The sequence below is a fragment of the Antechinus flavipes genome, chromosome 3 (assembly GCF_016432865.1).
Source record: "Antechinus flavipes isolate AdamAnt ecotype Samford, QLD, Australia chromosome 3, AdamAnt_v2, whole genome shotgun sequence".
Classification (NCBI taxonomy): Eukaryota; Metazoa; Chordata; class Mammalia; order Dasyuromorphia; family Dasyuridae; genus Antechinus; species Antechinus flavipes.
The window spans coordinates 115,358,347-115,378,914 of NC_067400.1; the positions used below are offsets into that span (position 1 = coordinate 115,358,347).

The 20,568-nt window shown below is 30.9% G+C and overlaps 1 protein-coding gene across 3 annotated transcripts in view; it reads right to left on the reverse strand.

Annotated features, from left to right (window-relative positions):
* Positions 1–1,308: 1,308 nt before the first annotated feature.
* The window catches only part of DACH1 (dachshund family transcription factor 1), a 481,861-nt gene continuing 462,601 nt past the window's right edge, over positions 1,309–20,568 (reverse strand). For all 3 annotated transcript variants that reach the window (XM_051983908.1, XM_051983907.1, XM_051983909.1), the window contains one exon: positions 1,309–4,069. In XM_051983908.1, the coding sequence (XP_051839868.1) occupies positions 4,032–4,069 (38 nt within the window). In that variant the 3' untranslated portion in view covers positions 1,309–4,031. The remainder of the gene's footprint in view (positions 4,070–20,568) is intronic.

Consider the following 20,568-nt stretch of genomic DNA (forward strand, 5'->3'; position numbering starts at 1 on the left):
TGTTGTTGTTGTTCACATTTATAGGATCATGGATTTAAAACTAGAGGGACCTTTCAGGCAATCAAGACCAACCACTTCATTTTATAGATATGCACCTGAGGCCTCCAGAAGTTAAGTGATTTGTCCAAAATTACACAAATAATAGATAGGATTCACGTCCAGGTTTTTAGGGTCAAATTCAACATGTTTTGCATTGTAATAACATGATCATCATAAAGATAGTAGTGAAGTATACAGATATCTGTTGCTTATGACTTTTTTTTCATTTATTCATTTTTAGTAAATATGAGATTTTGTTGTTACATCTCCTTTTTTTTTTTTTTTCAATAGTTTCATCCAAATAACATACCTTGTTCACTGGGTTATATCAGGCAATGTCATCTACAATATGATACTTTGTTAATCCTAATTCAAACATTAAAAAAAGGCAATATCTTGTCCTGATTAGGAAAATTTATCACCAATTTTTTTTAGACACAGGCAGCTGTGTTTTATGTTTTAATTTCTTCATCACATACACCATTTCCACCACAAGGAAAAGTTTGGAAATGTTCAGATTGAAATTTTAGTGTTTTGATACAACATAGTTTTGGCAACATATCCTCCAGAATCTACTTAAAATATTTGCTTTAAATATGAAAAATAACATATTTCATCTCCTGGGAAATGCTTAATTTTTTTAGTTATGATAAACCTACATTCCTTAAAAAATTTCATTAGCTAAAAATGCTTAGAAAAATTGTATTATGCTAAGATGCTTTGGAATTTCAAACTTTCCAAATGTATAATCTTCAACAAAAGAAATTGAAAACACATAAACAACAACAAAGAATCTCTCTGGATTACCACAACAAATGTACTCTTTTAGATATGGGAATAATATGTTTTGTTCCATCAACATGTCCACTTTACATTATTCAGCATAAAGCTTTGTGAAATAAGAATCCTGGGAATATCAGAATATAAAGGAAAAAGGTACAAATAACAGCTTCATAAACTGAGAAATGTACATAAATAAATCATGTAGATGTGGGCAGTTTGCTTAGCTGGCAAGAAACAAAATATGGAAAATCTGCTTGTTAAACAATAACCACAGAGTGTGCTTTTATGATGTTTTTCACCACAGTAATTCATATTAGAGATAGAAGCAGTTGCATGTTAAATAAAATCATTGAGCATTGTTCCCTGCACATTGCAAAGAGCTGACTTATGTTGTTTTTAGATGCCTCCCATTAGAAAGTAAATATTCCTCCAATGTTATACATTTCACAAAATTTAATAAAGATGAACAGTAAATAAAGTCACAGAGAGATTTCAGACAGTTTTATTAGCAGATTGTTGAAAAGAAAAAGAAAATTAAATACAATAACAGTAAACGTGGTTCTCACATCGAAACCAGGCTCAAATAACTAGGCTACCATAGAAAAATTTCCAATTCTTGCATTATGATGTAAAAACAGATTTTTGTACAGATTTTGTACAACAAAATTCGTAATAACCTTTTATCATTTTTAGAAAACTTTAAATATATAGATAAAAATAGACAATTTTCATAGGTCCTACATGAAGATGAGTATGTTCTGTTCCAAGGGCTTGCATAGAGCGCAAATGTGGTTATAATATAGAACAACTAGACATTAATATCTTTAAGATTACAAAAGCATATAAACAATAACATGAGCACAATTTTATTCATCATCTATGCAAAACAAACAAACAAACCAACCTGTATAACTAAAGAGGGACAAAAAAACCCTTAACTTACGGTAACATTTCATGAATTGTAATATTTACACCAAGTTAGTAAGCTTCTTTCTTAACATATAACTGATAGCTTTTCCCCCCATAATCCTTGTGAACATTTCCATTTATGTCAAACCAAACACTGAGGCATTCTCAAAGGTGTGGAAAGCATATATTTCAAAACTAGTAAATCTACTTACAGGTGACTCTATGCAAGGAGCAGAGGAATGCCAGATGCTACTACATATTTTCAGCTGTAGGCTTTTTTTTTTCTCTTTCCAAATATCTATGATTCAAAAGCTTGCCACAAGTTCATTCTATTCTGAAACTGTTACCCTTTAAAGACTGTATATGAAAAAAAAATAAACCTAGAATATAGGGTATCATGCTCAGGCAACAAAGAGGACAAGAAGGGTGATGGAACAAACATGCTTAGAAAACAAAGTTCCTACAGAGAATTTAGTAACAATATTTTAAATGAAAGCATATTGCTCCTGTTCTTAAGCAAGCTAAAATGTGAGCTTGTATATACAATTTGTTGTGTTTTTATTGTCTTTAAAAAAAAAAAGAAAAAAAAAGACTGAAGTGAATTGGTGATGGGCCACATGAAAGAAATGTGTACCAATATTTCAAGGAAGACCTAAAAATTATAAGAGCTCATTGTTAGAATTTATAAAACACTGAATTTTTGATCAAATAACTTTAATATCCAATTGAACTATATTTCCAAAAAAGTTAGATATTTTAGACATTATTGTTTTGATATATTTTCATGTAATAAATAATTTTTGATGAGCATAGAACTTTAAAGATATAAAAGCAAAATCACAAAAGTATAGTAACAGTGCTGATTCATGAAAATCAGTCTTTAAAGGGGTAACCCCAAATTATGCAAAAACCAAGAGAACTAACTTAATTATGCTAGAAGCACTGTGTTGCAGCTTATTTCCAGTTATCTGCACAAAAGTGAAAACACATACTGTAGCTTTCAGAAAGACAGTGAAAAGGACACATAACTACCTTTCCCCAGTTTGAGGGAGGGTAGCACAACAGACTTCAACTTTATCACTCCGCGCTACGTGGTATTGGACTGATACATCAAGTGTTTGTTAGGTTTTGTTTTTCAGCAACATTAACGTAATATGACATTAACATATAAAAATATTTCTGGTGTTTCGACTTGCTGCTCAGCCACAATCCATTCTCCAAAGTGCTGTTGAGGGCACTAACCAGGGTTCAATTTACAAATCAGTGGCTGACATAGAGTTCTGATGTCACCAGATGCTTAAGATCTCATTCATTAATACTGTGACTCCAGGACAAATATTTACATGCCTGCATGCGTTAAAACTAGAATGGTGTCTTTCTGACCAACAGGGTGACAAAACATATTTTCTAAAATTTCATTTTCCTAAACTCTAGTATTCTACTGCATACATAATACCTTCCTTGTGTGGTTTGTGTTTATATACTGTACATGTGACCAACAGTTTGAATAAGAAGTAAAATCTCCCTCCCCCCAATTAACCCCTATCAGTTAAGAATGAGAAATTAATGCCCTACCTATTATTTTCAGGAAAAGAGGCCTTGAGAAGAATAAAATAGTTTGGTGTTTCTTTTTACTTACATAAATTTTTACTTAGCTGTTATTTAGCATCCATGTATATAAGTCTCTTGGGAAATATGTGAAAAAAATTTCTTCAGGAGAAAACTCCCAATTAGTGAAGTTGGAATTCGGTGTAACAGAATAGTATTCTTAATTTACTTATTTATTTATTTTTATTTTTTAGTTATCCTCTCATGCCCCCTTACAGGTTCTTTTCAGAATGGTCTTGCTGGTTTCTGGAGGACACAACAGTCTGTAAGTTTGGGAGGTCACTGCTGGAAGGTTCTTTTGATGTGCTCAAATACAGAATTGTCAGAGGAGTACAATGTTTTCATTCCATTAAAAAAAAACAATGCTAGGCCTTGTTTGGGCCTGCCTGTGACTCTGTATACAAGTGTCCAGCAGCAAAGTTTCAGTAATTAATTGTAAGAAGGATACTTGCACATTTACAAACATTCTCAGGGTCTCTAGCTTGAGCCACAAGTGAGAAACACTGAAGGATATTTCGGTAGAATGCTTTAAACTTTTGAAGAACATTGATGCACAAAGATGAAGAAGTCTTTTGTGAAAGTATTTTGTTTTCTCTGTATTTCCCAATGATGAATGTTTTACTGCAGAGTTTTGTTTTTTTTTTGTTTTTTTGTTTTTTTACCATAGTGCAGTCTTCTTCAACGGGAAAGATTCAGTACATGACAGTAGTTTTCAAATAAAGTCGTCCATCTAAAAGCAATGAAACAAAAAAGAAAAAAAAATCATTAAACATATACTCAGGGAAAAAGCATAGATATGCAAAATCCAAAGAAAAGTTGATGTTTTTGATGCAATCTTTCATATACCTTCAAAATGAGATCAATAATGACGTGGTTTGTAAGATCAAAAGTGTATGTCCCCTAGCACCCCTATATTTATAGTATATGCTGGACTTTGTAGCAATGCCAGGACACAAAGAAAACAGTGTCCTCTTATGCATGTTTTATTTGCTGTTGAATGACAATTACTCTTTCTTTGCTTAAGGAACCAAATTCTTCCTGCATGTACTCAGAGATATCTCTATCTGGATCCCACCTTATATTTTAGTTGCATTGTTAAAGATACCATTTAATGTTATCATTATGCATATTTGTAGGCATTTTCTATGAATGCCATTAGTCTATTTCATCAGTAACAGTGAATAACTTTTTCCCCAAAAGAAAGATTATTCTGTTAAGACCCAAGTACCACTCATTTTTAACACTCAATTGACAAGAGAAGGGAGCCTATTATGTGAAAAGCTACAGAAAATAAGCACTTGGAAATATAAAAGTCTAGCTCTTTGAGCACAAACATTTTATAGAGTGAAACTGTTCTATTCTATCATGTGACAAAACATGATTTTGTAGGAAGGAACAGGAACAATTTGTTGTAGAATAATTAAATAATAAGGAACTTTCTAGTTTATTATTTATAAAATATTAGACTTTTAAAAAATGAACTTTTTATATAATCAATAGAAAAAAGGGAAAAAAGGAAACATTAATAATATTAATGTAAGTATATTTACAAATTGTAGGATTACCTGTAAATTGCTGGATCTAATAGGTTACAGATTAGAATAGGTCATTTGATACCATTAACCATATAACTCATATAAAAATTCCTTATCAGAATTAGATTATAGATATGCTCCATAATTGACTTTTATTGATTTTACTTAAAATCACATACATTTAACAAATATTCATGGAATGAAATTGATTTGGAATATGAACCAATCGACATTTATTGAGCTTTTATATTCATATAACATTGTGTTATACATTGCAAGAGATACAAAAAAAAAAAGATGATCTTTGCTTTTAAATTTCTAACATTGTGTCAAAGAACTTAAAAAATATAATATCCCACACAATTGCTGAACTGCATACAGCTGAACTGTGGTATAAAATGCCATACAATATACAGCACGATTGATGAAAAAATCCTCAATTTAATTATTGTCTATTTCTCTAGTGTGACTATGATATATATGTGAATTCCAGAAAATAACAGACTACTAAAGTCATAAAGATAATTTGAATAATTAATTTTACTTTTCAGAAGTTGGCTGGAACACTAAGAAATTAATGAATTCACTCATACTCAGAAGATCTGAACTCAAGTCTTAATGATTCTGAGGCCTACTGTCTATCCACTGTGTCATTATCTCTTTATATTATAGCCATCACATTTATTTGTAATGATAAAAACTTATCTAACTTGTATTTATTATTTCCAAAGCTCCAAATGTCTTAGAATTATGTCTATTTAAAAAGCAAGTGTTATCAAGAACAATTACAAAAGTAGAAAACAAGCACTAAGAGGATCAGCTATTTTGTTTTGTTTTGTTTTGCTTTGCTTTCCCCTAACAATGTAATAGTGATACTATCTTTCAATGGAAATCAATAACTTTTTAAAGAAATTATACTCATTGTATAAAATGTTCAATATAACATGCAGACAGTAATAATAACACAGGATAAAAAATTGGGTCAGAATTATATTATTTGACCAAAAAAAAAAAATGGCATAGAAAAACACATTACTAAAAGAAAGAATCTTTTTTTTACTTATACAGAAGGAGCTCACTAATGAGGGAGTGTGTATGTGTGGGGGGGTAAGTTTAATATCTTCTTTTAAATGTATTATACTGTATTCAGTTTGTCACTTTATACAATGTTGACTATGGCCCATCCATAATTACTAGGATAATATACAAACACAAGGCCCTTCTTGAGTGAAGATTAATTAAAAACAACTTATGACACAATTTTTATTAAAAGTCTATTCCCAAGCTTCACTAGAGCATGGAACTTCAGCTCTAGATTTCTAACACAGTAAAAAATCTGGCAAAGCTTACCAACCAGAAAGTGCTAAAAAAAAATTAATGATTTGGGAGACCTTAATCAACTAAGAAGAGGTAACTATTAAAGTATGGTGTAGTTGTGATTATACTTCTTTAGAAGGAAGGCACACCAAGGAAATCACAAATCGTTTGGACTACCAAAGAAGCCCATCAAAATGGTTTGGATGATATGTAAACCTAGAATCTGGATTCTACTTTAAAAATGTTTAGTCTCCTGCTCATATTAGTTGCAGACCAATGTTTATGTTACTCAAGCAATGGTCTAAATTGTTCTTTTGTGTCTGCCTTGACTGACCTATGGGGCAGAAATTCTGTTTGTCCAGTTCTATCTTTCCTTCATCATGTAACTAATATTGACTCCTTTCAAATTATTATTTCAATTAAAATATATATTTGGAAGGAAGGCCAATTTATATTACAAAGAAAAGCTGATTACCATTTCAGTTTTTCATAGTCTTATTCTCAACTGGATAAATTTAGGGAACTTTCAGAAAATAACTTTAAGCTATTATTTATTTCCATAGCATCTTAAATACTAACTAGATGAATGAAAAAAAAAAAAAAAAGTAAGCATCAGAACATTTATATAGAGATATATGTACATATGTGACTGCTAATCAAGGTAAATATTTACACATATGTATGTAGAGAATTATAAACAAAAGTATAACCTAATCTTTCTATTTTTAGAAAATGTTTGTTTTCTTTTTCTTGATGATTGATTCCATCAGTTCTCTTGAGTTCTTTCTCCCTTCGAGTCTACCCAGTAATTCTATTTTCTCCCCTTATCTTGATCATCATCTTAAAAAAAAAAAAAATCCCTGTATTAGTTTTTCTTTCATATGTATTTTTTCAGTCTTCCAATCGTCAATCCTGAGTCAGATCATTTTAAAGCACAGTTCTTTCCATTGTCTACAGAGATATATAGCAAAAGCTTGTTCATGGAACCAAATCAGTGGTCTCTGTTCTCTTTGTATCGCCTGTGCACTGAAGAGGGAGAAAAAAGAAATTAAGCAAGGCCTTTTGTAAAAAGACTTTTTATTCTTCTGTGATGCATGAAGCATCTGCAATGGTTGAGCAAATCTAAGGGAAAAAGCAATGAACACATGAAAAGTAATACATTAAATATGCATTTAAGAAGCCAAAAGAATAGTGGTAACAGAGTGATGACTTTATTTTTCATTGACTAAAATATGAAATCTGCATGGCTTGTATAGAAAAATAGAACTTTCAGAAAAAGTTATGTAAGATTTATTTACAAAAGTAAATGATCTTGCCTGTGTGCTAATAGATACAAAGTTCTTTCACCAAAAATTAGCATAGTAAAAATTAATTTGAGGCTATCTTATCCTATAAGTATATATTTTGTATTTAAAATTGTTGGCGTAGTAGTTTTCTTTGAATTTTGCCTCTAGATAATTTAAACTTTTGCTTCAACTTTCAGACAGGTAGAAGAGAAAATCAAATAAAACATTTAGATATTTGATATTCTATTTGGAATTTTTAAAAAATTCATCTAAAATAAAACATGCTTACTTCTAAAATGATATTAAGTAGAAAACAAGCATACAGTTTTTTTTTAAATTATAAGCATCCTAATTGCCTCATAAACAAAGAACATTTTGAAGTTATTGAAATACTCCATATGAATTCCATATTTGATACAGTCATCAGGTCCTTTTTAATATAGATATGTCATATATTAACTTGTTTGACTAATGTGTCTAACAGATGGACAGATGTATCAAACATTAAAGATGTCAGCTATAAACAGAGCCCACCTGCCACAATTGGTACAGTTAAAGAACCTTCATAATTAAGTTATACTTAGGCCTCAGAGGTTTTCGGCAGTTGAATCCTATCTACCTTAATCTCTTAAAAGGTATGTTGTGGGTAGGAAAAAGCAAGGGGGAAAGGACTGTCTCTAGCCCTTTATACCAAATTGAACATTAAAAGCAATTCTACCCTACTATTTCCTCAGCCATATCAAAACATGCTCCTAGAAACTTCAATGGTTTTAAAAAGAAAAGAAGCTTTAACTAGCTTTATATTTTTCTCAAAGAGTTATATCGGTCCAGGGACCTATAGTAAATAGCATCATATAGACATACACAGAGAACTAAGAACAGCCAACTGAATTATAGCACTATACTTCTATCTCAGGGTTCTGATGACAAACCATGAGAGTGAAAGGCTAGTGGCAAAAGCCCTGGGAAGGAATTATAGGTTCATAATTCAAACTGTGCCAGGTTTTTATTTTATATAATAACAGATCCAATACCTTTTCCTTCCCCTACTCTTCAAACAGCTACAGAAGTCATGGGGGCACAATGAAGGTACTGTCAAAACAAGCAACATACCCAGAAATTGCCACTGGAATGACTTGAGCATTTCCATGGCTGGGGGATCGTAATTCAAAGATCTGTTATTTGTATCTGGGAATTCTAAGGTTGCTGGGTTTTTGTTTTTTTGGGTTTTTTTTTTCGTTTTTTTTTTTTAAAGGCGATTCTTCACTCATTGTACCCTTCACTGAACCTCCACTCCACCCCCCATTACACACACACACACACACACACACACACACACACACACACACACAGTTTTTCTTTCTTTTCCTGCCTCTGTCTCTTTCTGTTTCTTTGTCTGTTTGTCTGTTTGTCTCTGTCTCATTATCAATCTCTTTGCTTTACAATCTGATTATATTTACACTAGTCAGGGGTGGGGGCAGGGGAAGAGTTTGTATTGAGCCAAAGCTGAAGCGGAAATGTTTTATTGAACTGTAATTTGTTGAAAATAACTAAACAACTGGGGCAGGGAGGAGGAGAGGGGTTGTACACTGGCACTGACTTTCATAGGCCACAAAGGGACAGCTGAATCTCTTAAGCCTTGTTCAGATTGTCCACCTTGCAGATCCTAACTCGATGCGATCCATGTGGTGGCAGTGACATTCTTTAGGTCATGTAGCCCTCAGTGGAATAAGTTAAGGTCATGAATTATAAAAGAGAGTCTCTTGATGCCTGAAATATAAGAACAGCCTGTTCCCTTGGCATTACTAGTATTTGGCTTTCTACGGGAGGTTGGTATGATAGGAAAATCATCAAGTTAAACTTTGTGTATGGGAGTACTTAATTAAAAAGTCGTTTCTAATTAAAAGCATTTGGGAGTAGGGGTTGAGTGAAACTGTTTAAATTACAAATTCCTAATAGTTTAGAAGTTGGTTTTGACTTGATGCTTGGAGCTATAATTCAGCATGTAGGGGGAAATTTAGATCACTAAACAGATTATCTTTGCCTGGTTTTTTCATTTGCCTAATTTATTATTATTATTATTATTATATCACATGAGTTTTGTTTTAAACTAAGAGGATATTCAAAAATAGATTCTTAAAATAGATTGCAGCTTTCTATTTTAAAATTAATAGATATATTCAAGTATTAAAAGTTCTTTTTGAAAAATTTAAGATTTTTTTCCTCAACTTCTAATCTGGCTGCATGAGTAGCAAGAAAATTTACCTGAAAAGTTCAAATTACATATGTTTACCTGCCAAATATAAATGTTCCAGCCAGTTGTTTCAAAGGACAGGAAGGGACTATAAAGGGAGAAGAGGAAATAATCTACTTGAGTACTTTAATTTAGGTTTCCCCACTTATAATTACTTACAATGTTCTATTTAAGTTCTTCCCAAATATTACATTATGTGTATATTTTATCTAATAAACACAGGTAAGCAGAGAAAAAATAGATTTTATCTGAAACACAATAATAGGGGTTCAGTAGCTTAATAAGGTAAGATAAAAACACTAAAAATATATATAATAATTGCTTGATACCAACATGACTATGCAAAAATCATTGCAAAATAACCTTTGAAATAGAAAATTTTAAGTTGCTTATATGTAGTAATGTTAATAAGGAATGCAACTTTTCTTTTGTTTAAAAGATATACAAAATTTCTGAAAAGGAAATGAAGGGGGGAAATATATTACCAACAAATATAAATCCAAACTCTTGGATATCATTACCCCAAAGAACTCCATATCAGTCAAATTTGTGGAGTTTATAACCCACAAATAGATCTTATTTTCCATTATAAAGCTGTTTTATTAAAAATGGCATCTTATTGCTTTCAAAGAACAGTTTTTATAAGTTGGACTATTCACAGGCTCCCCAGCAAGTAATTATAGAGAATATTAGTCAAAGACATTTTTTAGTATAAGAATGAGAAAGTTTATCTTTGATATCTTAGGCAAAGTAAGAAAGACCAAGGAGTGACATCCAACTGGACACAATCCATGTGGTATTTGAAAAGTCAATAAAAGGAAGTCAAAATAAAAGCAAACAAATAGGAACAGATGGGAAGACTCTTAGTCAATTCATAAACCCTCTTCTAAAAACCCCAAGAGGAAGCAGCTAATTAAAGAAAATATTATTTCATAGTTCTTATAATATTATTTTTAGAGTAAGAAGATGTCACTGCCATCAAAGTGCAAAGCTGAGACAAAAAGTCTATGCTTACTGTGAGAAAGACTGATTCATTATATCCATCTTTATTTCATAAGGACAAAAGATAAACATCTTTGGATTTAATAAATGCAGAAAATGTAGAGGTAGAATTTTATTTTATTTTACTAAAGGCTTTCCTCCCTTACCTGCAAAATATTTTATAGTTTTAATGTTTACAATTATTCTATTGGAGAGACACAGTTAATTTCCATATAACAACTTATACACCTTAACACATTAAATATATTTAATGAATGATAAATTAGATATGAGTCTGATATAGTACTCAAATTTTTAAAGCCCCGACAGTGTTCAATCACTCATTTGGGGGCACTATGACAGAGAACATTTTCCAACTACAAGCATCAAAAATCTTTCAAAAAATCACTGGGTATTTAACCTAATGATATTTAACTCTGGTGATATTTAACCCTCCATTATCAGAGGTGAGGGAAGAGAAAGTTTGTCAGAACACAGTCACAGATCATTGAACTAAAAGCTAGCTTTCCACTGAGAACATCAAATTCCTGACAAGCCTCTATAGTGATAACCACACTTCCTGCCATTCCTACATTCACTCCTTTATATTCAAAAGTAAAGAAAGAGAAGTTCACATATTACATGTTGTTGAACATTACTGGGCAATTATCATTCAGCATTTGATCATTTGAAGTTTGTATCATATTATTATGTCACCTTTTCATCATTCTCATCCTAGTGAGTGACCAAGATCCAGGATGTACTTCCTTTCTTAGGACCTGTCTCTTTCTTTCCTACATATCATTATTTTGGCTATAAATATTTTGAAGACTTTTCTAATATCTTGTCTTCAAAATTCCATAATGTCTTCAGTTCTGTGATGTCTACATTCACTCTTCTTTAGGCTCTTTAGTGCCAATGATTCCGTTATATTAAATGGAGCCACTATAGAGAATTTATGGCTTAGAACTTCATAGGATGAGAAGGCAGGAAGGCATTGCTGTTAGCAATAGGTAAGAGAATACATCAAATATTACGGTCACAGACCCAGAAAAACCATCAAATATTTCAGCTACATTTTAAAATTAAATGTCATGCAACATAAATATTAGTTTAGCTGTGCATTTTGAAAGTATTGTATACATAATGAAATATATTAAGCAGTATTGTCAAAGTTTTTTTTTTTTTCCCATAGACTTAGAGATCATTTTCATTATATACATTAAGTAAAACATACTCCATATTTTTAAAGGAAATCACTTTTTTACAATTTCACTTATTTTGTTATAGCAATACTTATATAAATTGGTAAATACTTTTAGAGAAATTATGGCAAAATATATACATACTTTGTATGTGATTATTGCATTTGTTGTTCAATCATTTCAGTTGTATGTGACTATGACCCCATTTGTGGTTTTCTTGGCAATGATACTAGAGTTGTTTGTCATTCTCTTCTCCAGGTCATTTTATAGATAAGGAAACTGAAGCAAACAAGGTTAAATCACTGGGCCAGGATGACACATTTTGTCACTGTCTAAGGTCTAATTTGAACTCAGGAAGAAAGTCTTCCTGACTCCAGGATCAGGTCTCTATTCACTGTGTCACCTAACTGTTGTACAAATATAATCACCTAACACTTTCATATAGACACTATGTAATTTAGACTTCTATCATTTTTCAACTGTACTTTTTTCAATAGCCTTAACATACAAATTCTATTTTTACTACTACTAGTTTTGAATGTTCAAAGCAACACAACAGCAAGGGGTTCTCCTCCTTCACTTTCTTTGATTATTTTAAGAAGAGAATAGAAATGAATCAAATTAAAACAGTACATGAATTTAGGAAATGACAAAGTTTTCTCTTTTTTACTAATGGATATTAATTGCGATTGAAAGGCACTTTTATTGTTTTGGTGTTTTACATTTTGATATTTTATTGTTCTAATTAATTTTAAAAAATATTTTCTGACTTCAAAAGAACCCAATATTTACCACCATCTTTAATCACAACCTCCTCCTAACCTAGGAGCTCAAAGATGCTTTTTAAAAAAAGTCTACAGTACCACCAGTATCAACAATAGTATACTTCCAGTCAGGAAGGTGTTCCTAAGTGGTTAAGAAGACTAGAAACTGTGGCATTAGAAAGGTGATATAGAAAATTAGAAGGGACTTAACAGGACTCTAGGAGAGAGGAAATCTCTTTTGTTCTCTTTAGATTTCATACTATGTTTGGAAGTTAATGCATGTATGTGAAATTGTACAGTATGTTTTACATCATTTATGGAGAAAAAAACCTTACAATTCCAATATCTTAACCATGATGATATCAAGTCATTGTTTCTATTTTTCCTTGAATTTAAAGGCTTGGGGAAGAAAATCAATGTACTTTCACAGCAAACACATAAGTCAGATTCATTTTTGTATTAAAAAAAAAAAAAAACTTGTCCTTAAAAATATAGAGCCCTGACAATTTCTAATTCCTCTTTGCATGGTTATAAATTAGATTAATTATATTTTTTCCCATTTTTCCATAATTCAGGAACAAGCCACATTTCTTTAATATAACTTAATAAAACAAATACTAAAACAGTATACTTACCCATTCAAATTATATTATAATAAATGTGCATCTATTGAGAAATTAGACAAATACGTTGCGGATATCTGTGTAGTTTATGCTCATTGTGAAATTTTGCACTGGGTTATGGTAACATAGGCCATTATTTCCATTAGAATTAATGGCTTGTGGCCATGGTTACTGTCAGCAATGCATTATTTTCCCATCACTAGAAATTGTGACATGAATGAAATTAATTCATGTTGCCCTTTAGATCACTACATAGTGAATTAAATGTAGGCTTCTGAGACTCATCCTAGGCTCAAGTCAAAACAGGACCAGGTACTTTATGATATTTTCCCTAAGTATTAATATGGATTATAAAAAGTAAAAAATGTAATATTTCTTTCCTTTTTAGATTTAATCCAAAGTTGCTTTGGACCAGAATCTTTGTTTTCTAACATTTGAAATAATATTAATTTATCTACTCTGAAAAAAAAATATATTTCCTTCTTTCCTTCTCTAAGCAGCATGATACCATGATGTAACTAACTGATTTACTATTTGTGAAAGAATGACTGAAAATCAGACAATCTATCTGGAGTGAATGATATGCTTCAGTAGTTCATGGCTAAGTTCATGAGTTCTTAAAACAAGGTAACATTTAAAAAAGCATTCAACTACTTTCTAATGCAACACTCACTCAAAAAAATGACAAAAAAATACAGTGCTTTAAGATTTTAAAATATAGTATAGGGCTAGCATAATTTTGGTATAATACCTACTTTATTGTGATAATTCTATACATTATTATATAAGCAATTTTTAGCTGCTAAGACTGAAGAACAACTGTAATTCTTACTTTCAATTTGTCAAATTATAAATACTGTACTATACTGTCCACAGTGACTGCAAAGAATATCTATGTGACAGAGTGGAAAGCTTAGAATGAAAGTAAATTATTGTTGCTTTTTAGTTTATGGCTCTATTCAACATAGTTTGATTACTTGAAAGTCCTGGTAGCCAACATATTGCCATATGAAACAATATCATGAAAAATACATGTCTCTTAATGCAAGAGTTGCATTGACAGTTTGTCATAGGCAAAATCTGCAGAATCAACAGAGATGCTAAATAAATAAGTCAAAATATGAATTATCTAATATACCATTGTATATTTTTAGCAATCTGTATTCTAATTTCATGTACATAAACTAGCACTGTAAATTTTTTGGTCCAGACTTTATTACACTTCGTTGCCTAGACCAGATGTAATGCTGAGTAATCCATCCTTTGTAAGTGCCATGAAAAAAAATGCCACATTATGTTATTCCTACTTTTCTTAAACTATTGAAAGTATGCATTACAAATAAGGATGACAAAAGAAAAGAAATTACCCATTTTTAGGTCTGAATATGTGCTTTGTTCTCAAAATTATTGTTATGTTATTATTTTGATGGTGATGTTAGTAAACATTTATTAAATGCCAACTATGTGCCAGGCATTTTTTCTTGTTTATTCACTACAATGACATCAGGTTACTGAAATTATTTAAATGTTTTTAAGTAGATTCATTTCAAGAAGAATTATCAATTAATTTTTTATAGCTTCAACCCTATGCACACAATAATGATTCCCAAAATTATATCTGTAGTTTAGAACTCTTAGTCAAGATTGAATGCCCCATATAGAGATGTCAGATCATATCCATTTTAATACTTATTTCAAATTTTAAAAAAAATTCGCCTTTTCCAGTACACTAAAACTTTTGTAACATTCAAATTTCTAATAACGACATCACAATTTCTCCAAAGCTTTGGAATCTTTGGATTCATTTTAAACTGCTACCTCTACTAATATCCAACTTTTTGTTTATTTTCTCCCAGAATTTATACTTCACTAACAATATCACCAACTAAATCTGTATTCTCCTATTATCTTTTATTTTAATGATTAGCTTCTAGCTGGCCTTGTGGAGCCAGCTTTTTTGGTGACTTTTCCTAATCCCATTTATTCGCTGCAATATTTGGACTGTATTAAAATTTTAAAATGTTAAGGTTGAGGTCAATGAATGAAAAAAAAACTCCAATTTTGTCACAAAGGTATTGGTGACAAAATCAAATTTCCTAAGACCATTACTTTTGTCTTCCATAGCACAAAATCTCATTAGAGATAGTACTAGGGAGGTAATCCATTGTGATACAATTCTGACCTATATCAGATGAATGTAATCATCCAAACAAATATGTTTTAATTTCTTATGTTTTTCTGGGATTTATGACTAGAATTTCCAATCAGTGTTCCATACTGATTCTATATTATGTTTTGGAAATAGAATAAAACTTTCTATAGAGATGCCAGTAGAGTGGGACTCTAACCAATTCAAAAAAGCTGGAAAGATATTTGAATACTACTCTAATAAGGACCATCTTAAATAAATAGAGACTAATCACTAGTATGATGACTATCAAATGATGGTGAATTATTTGTCTATAGAAATCCATGAAACAGATAAAAACTACAAAATGGCTACATGACCTTTTCCTGTTCTTACAATGATATTAATGGAATAGCCTAAAAGCAGAAAGGGGATGCTAAAAACTACATTATTTTTCATCAAAAACAATTTAACTACTGGTACTCTATATGGGGAAAAAAATTTTTTCCTCCCCTATATTCAACAAGCTAACATATTTTTAGAAGAATCATACCATATTTTTGTTGAAAATCTTGTTATAACTGAAAGCAAAAACTTAAAATAGTTGTAACTAAGTGATTCTCCTTTGACAAGCCAAAAAAAGAAATGACCAAGGTACACTCATAGGCATATCATCTTTCTGTAGAGGATTTATGATAAACACAAGATTAAAGGATGAATCAACAAGCATGAAGATAGTTACAAATTATATGGCATCTCCTAAGACTACCATGAAGATAGTTACAAATTATATGATATCTGCTAAAGTTAAAAAAAACTGAATGAAAAATTTGAAAAAAAAATCTAAGCCAAGCTACTATAGCTTTTGTATTCAGTAACTATAATCGAAAAATGAACATAGTTGGATAATGGGTGAAAATGTTGAAAATATGATTTGAGACTAAGAAATGAAAGGCACTTATAGTTTCTTCAGAAATGTCTGCATTTAGGTATCATAACTATTTTCATGTAGGAAAAAAAAGTATTTGACATTATTTTCTAGAAAAAGTCATATACAAAAATTAAATTTATCTTAAAGGAAGAAAAAGACTGCTACTTTTGGTATCAACTCAGAATAAGTTATTAAGAATCATTAAGTTCTGGCAAGAGAAAAAGTTGAAGTTAATACCAATTTAGGAGAAAAAAATACTACCACTTATAGTAGCTATAAGTTGACCAATTTTTTAAAAGAAACTATTGAATCTTAGAAATAAGATAAGGTAAATATAAAGATTTGTACCCCATTAAGATCCTCCCCTTTTTGAAGATATTCAAATTTTACAAAAGAACAGTTGAAATAAGGAAGTCAAAAAATCTCAAAACTTGTATCAATCATCAAATCCTTGGTTAAATATTTTAAATACCATTACTTTAGAAGCAAGAAATCGTGGCTAAGAAAAGAAGTCTTGGTTTCAGAAGCAAGGTACATCATAAATGAAAATGAAAGAATAACAAGGATTGGAAATATAACATTGATAATGTTTTACAAGAAAGTAACAGTGAAAATTCTCTAGTAATAGTAGAACCACCATATTTAGAGCAATATACTGTATGAGAAAATGGATGTTCCATAGTACATTATGTGTATTTAGAGCATAAATTCTTTTCCATAGTCATCTTGAATCTAATATGTCCCAACTGAAATCATCATCATCTCTTGCCTTCAAACTTTTTCTTCTAACTTTTCAAATAATATGATAGTACCATTATCTTCCCAGTCTCCTGAGCTTGAAACCCAGATGTCATCCTGTACTCTCACTCATTCTTAGCCACTTATATCCAATCATTTGGCAAATCCTGTCACTTCTACCTTCACATACTCCTCGTATATACCCCCTTCTCTCTGACATGGCTATGACGTTAGCCTAAACACTAATTCTGTCATATCTGGAAATAGCTTGCTGATTGGTTTCCCTGACTTATGTTTCTTCCCCACTCCAATCTGTCATCCATTTAGCTGTCAAACTTGTGCCATAGCACAAGCTTAAGAATGTTACATACCTTTTCCTCATTCAGTCAACTTTACTTGTTCCCTATTCCTCCAAAATCAAAAAGTCCTCTGTTTAGTTTGTCAAGTTCTCTTTAATTTGACCCTTCCTTTTCCGTATTCCATGATCCCCCTTTTAGTTCCCACCAACAATTTATTCTGAAATATAGGGACATTTGCCTTCTTGATGTCCTCAAAATATACTCTCTACCTCTTGACTTCAAGACTTTTCACTTGTTGTCTCCTATACCTTGAAATCTCTCCTTCTTCCTCATCATTTCTCACCATAAGTTTCTTAGTTTTCTCAATGTCCCAGCTAAAATCCTATCTTTTACAAGAAGTCTTTACCCCAAAGTTCTTGTTTAGTGCTTCCCTCTTAATTGTTCCTTCCAGTGTGTATCTTATATGTTTTGTTTAAAAATAGTGCTGGCATATTTTCTCAACCATTATATTTAATGTTCCTTGAGAGCAGGGACTGTTCTTTACTTTTCTTTGCATCTCCAGAACTTAACATCATGCCCAGAATAATCAATTTTTACTGACTGCCTAGATGCCTGAAGAAACTGAATTCAAGAAGAGCATCAATATCTCACTAAATATGTGTGTGTGTGTATGCATATATATATATATATGTATATATATATGGAAAGAGAGGGAGAATGATTCTATTAAATGAAGAACAGTTTTAAAGACATTGAAGAATGTATTTTCCAATTTTCCAAAAGAGACAAAAATTCAAGCAAATGGAAAATATTCCATATGATGATGCTATTGCCTCAAAAATGTTATTTACAAATAACATTGTGCTAATTTTATGCAGTGCTGGTATACTAAAGGAACTTCTCAATTAAGTCTATGACCAATCAAATAATACACAATGAATAATTCAAGTGGGTGAAGAATGTTTATTTCCCAACATGCAGTTGGAAGAGTAACATGTTACATTAATTTCTAAGGATTCATATTTTGGACAGGGATTTGAAAAGGATCATAACCTAGACCCAGAAAGAAAAAGGAAAAAAAAAGTAGGCTTGGTTATATTTGGAAAACTACAGAATTTTCAATGATATGAAACTAATCTGGACCCCAACATTTTTATTGACATCAATATTTTCCAAATAATGAGATATGGCTGTGGAATGTTGAGTTCCTAATCTGAGAAGAATTAAAATTGGGATAGACTCAAAAAGCAAAGGAAGGATACATAATGGATATAAGAAGGCAGATTGAACCATGCTATCAATGATCAAAAAGCATTGTAAATATATGACTGAGACAGATATGATCAGAAAAGGTGACCAGTAATATAATAAGGGGTAACAGTGGCCTGAATTTTGTACAATTGTCCACAAATCTCTCCCAGAGAATATCTATGGATAGATTCTTTTTGGAGAATTAATAAATGATGGAGATAAGAATGCTGCAAAATGGGATTGTATGAATAAATCACTAATTGTATCAATGGACGTGAATAGGAATCCCCTTTGCTGAGACCATAGATGCTGAATTAGAAAAATATGACACTAAACACAGTACTACTATATATTTACTGATGAAGTGGAGGTATATATGTCATAAAATTCCTTCTCCACTGATAATAGTTATGAAGATATGAATATTGTAATAATAAAAGGTAATAAATTATGTTACATAACAAATGAGAGTTAAAAACTAGCCACCATCATTTCTTATTTGTACTTAAATTTCATTGTCCAGTCCATATAAAAATGCATATTGTATCTAGTTAGAAATTGGTGACCAGTATTCAAATTGCTAAGATTAAAATAGAAAGAGGGAAAATCCATAAGCCCAGTTTTTTTTTTTTTTTTTAAGTGTGTGAGTAACTGTGTAGACAAATGAATGGAGATAACTAAATGGCAATTATTTGTGAGTGATGATATGTATACAATTTAAGTCAGAATATTTTCCAAATGAAAGAAGAATTCTACACTGAATGGATAACAAATAAGAACATAGCTTTAATTTCCATTCTATTGTTCACAATTTTAGTTTCTTAAATCTTGGATTGTTTTTATTAATTAGCTTAACTTTAAGGTAATTAAGTTCAAAGAAAAATCTAGGCATTATAGTATCTATAAAGAATGGGGAACAGAAATCATTAAAAAGCAGTAGGAAGAGATATAACAGATATAAGGGAAACAAGATAAAAGTCAATTTGAAATATTTATGTATCTTGGTAATATTGTACACTCAGTCTGGTTGATCTTGTCTCCCAGGAAGCATTATTAATCATTGAATGCATGGATAGTATTAGTTGTTAGTTAATATGAAATTAACACTCGTTCTTTAATGTATATAGTTTAAGGGATTGTTTGTGTCTAACCAACTACCAAGTGCTTTTTAAATATGTCAAAAAATTTCTTATATTTGATGACAAAATCTTGACTTTATGAAAACAAATAAGACTTCTGCATTTCTTTTGTTTTGTAAAAATGTGGTTATTGAATGTGTGATGTCACAACTTTTCCATGTGAAATATGAGGTTAAAAAAACCCATGTTTTTAAATTTTTTCACACAAGAAAAAAAAAAAGAATTATACAAAGAAAGAATTCCATCTAAGCCCCAAGTGGGCAATTACTATTCAACTAAATATTTATCTAATCAACTGAGCAAGACAATATTTAAAACAGTATAACAAATTCACAAATGGAAATCAGTTTAATATTTCCTCAAGCTTGGGGTTAGGTATACATCATAAATAAATTTATTAAAAAGGATTAGTATCATTTGTCTATTTTTAATGATCCAGGAATTCATTTACATATGATTTTCAATATGGTTATCCTTGCTATCAGTATTAGGCTCTGGAATGTTTTTAACATTCCAAATTGTTTTGAAGATGATTAAAAGTTGAAAGTACTCTGGAAAAGTCTAAACCAATGTCATTCAGTACTTATTTGGGTATTTATTTAGCACCTCCTATGTTCTAAGTTCTGATCTAAGTGCTGTAATATTTAGAGAAAGATCGAGACAGAGAGACAGAGATGGGGGGGAGGGGGTGGACAAGAGGAAGAAAAAGAGAGAGAAAAAAAAAGAAACATGACCTTCTGGGAGCTCACATTTAAATGAGGGAGACAAACATGAAATA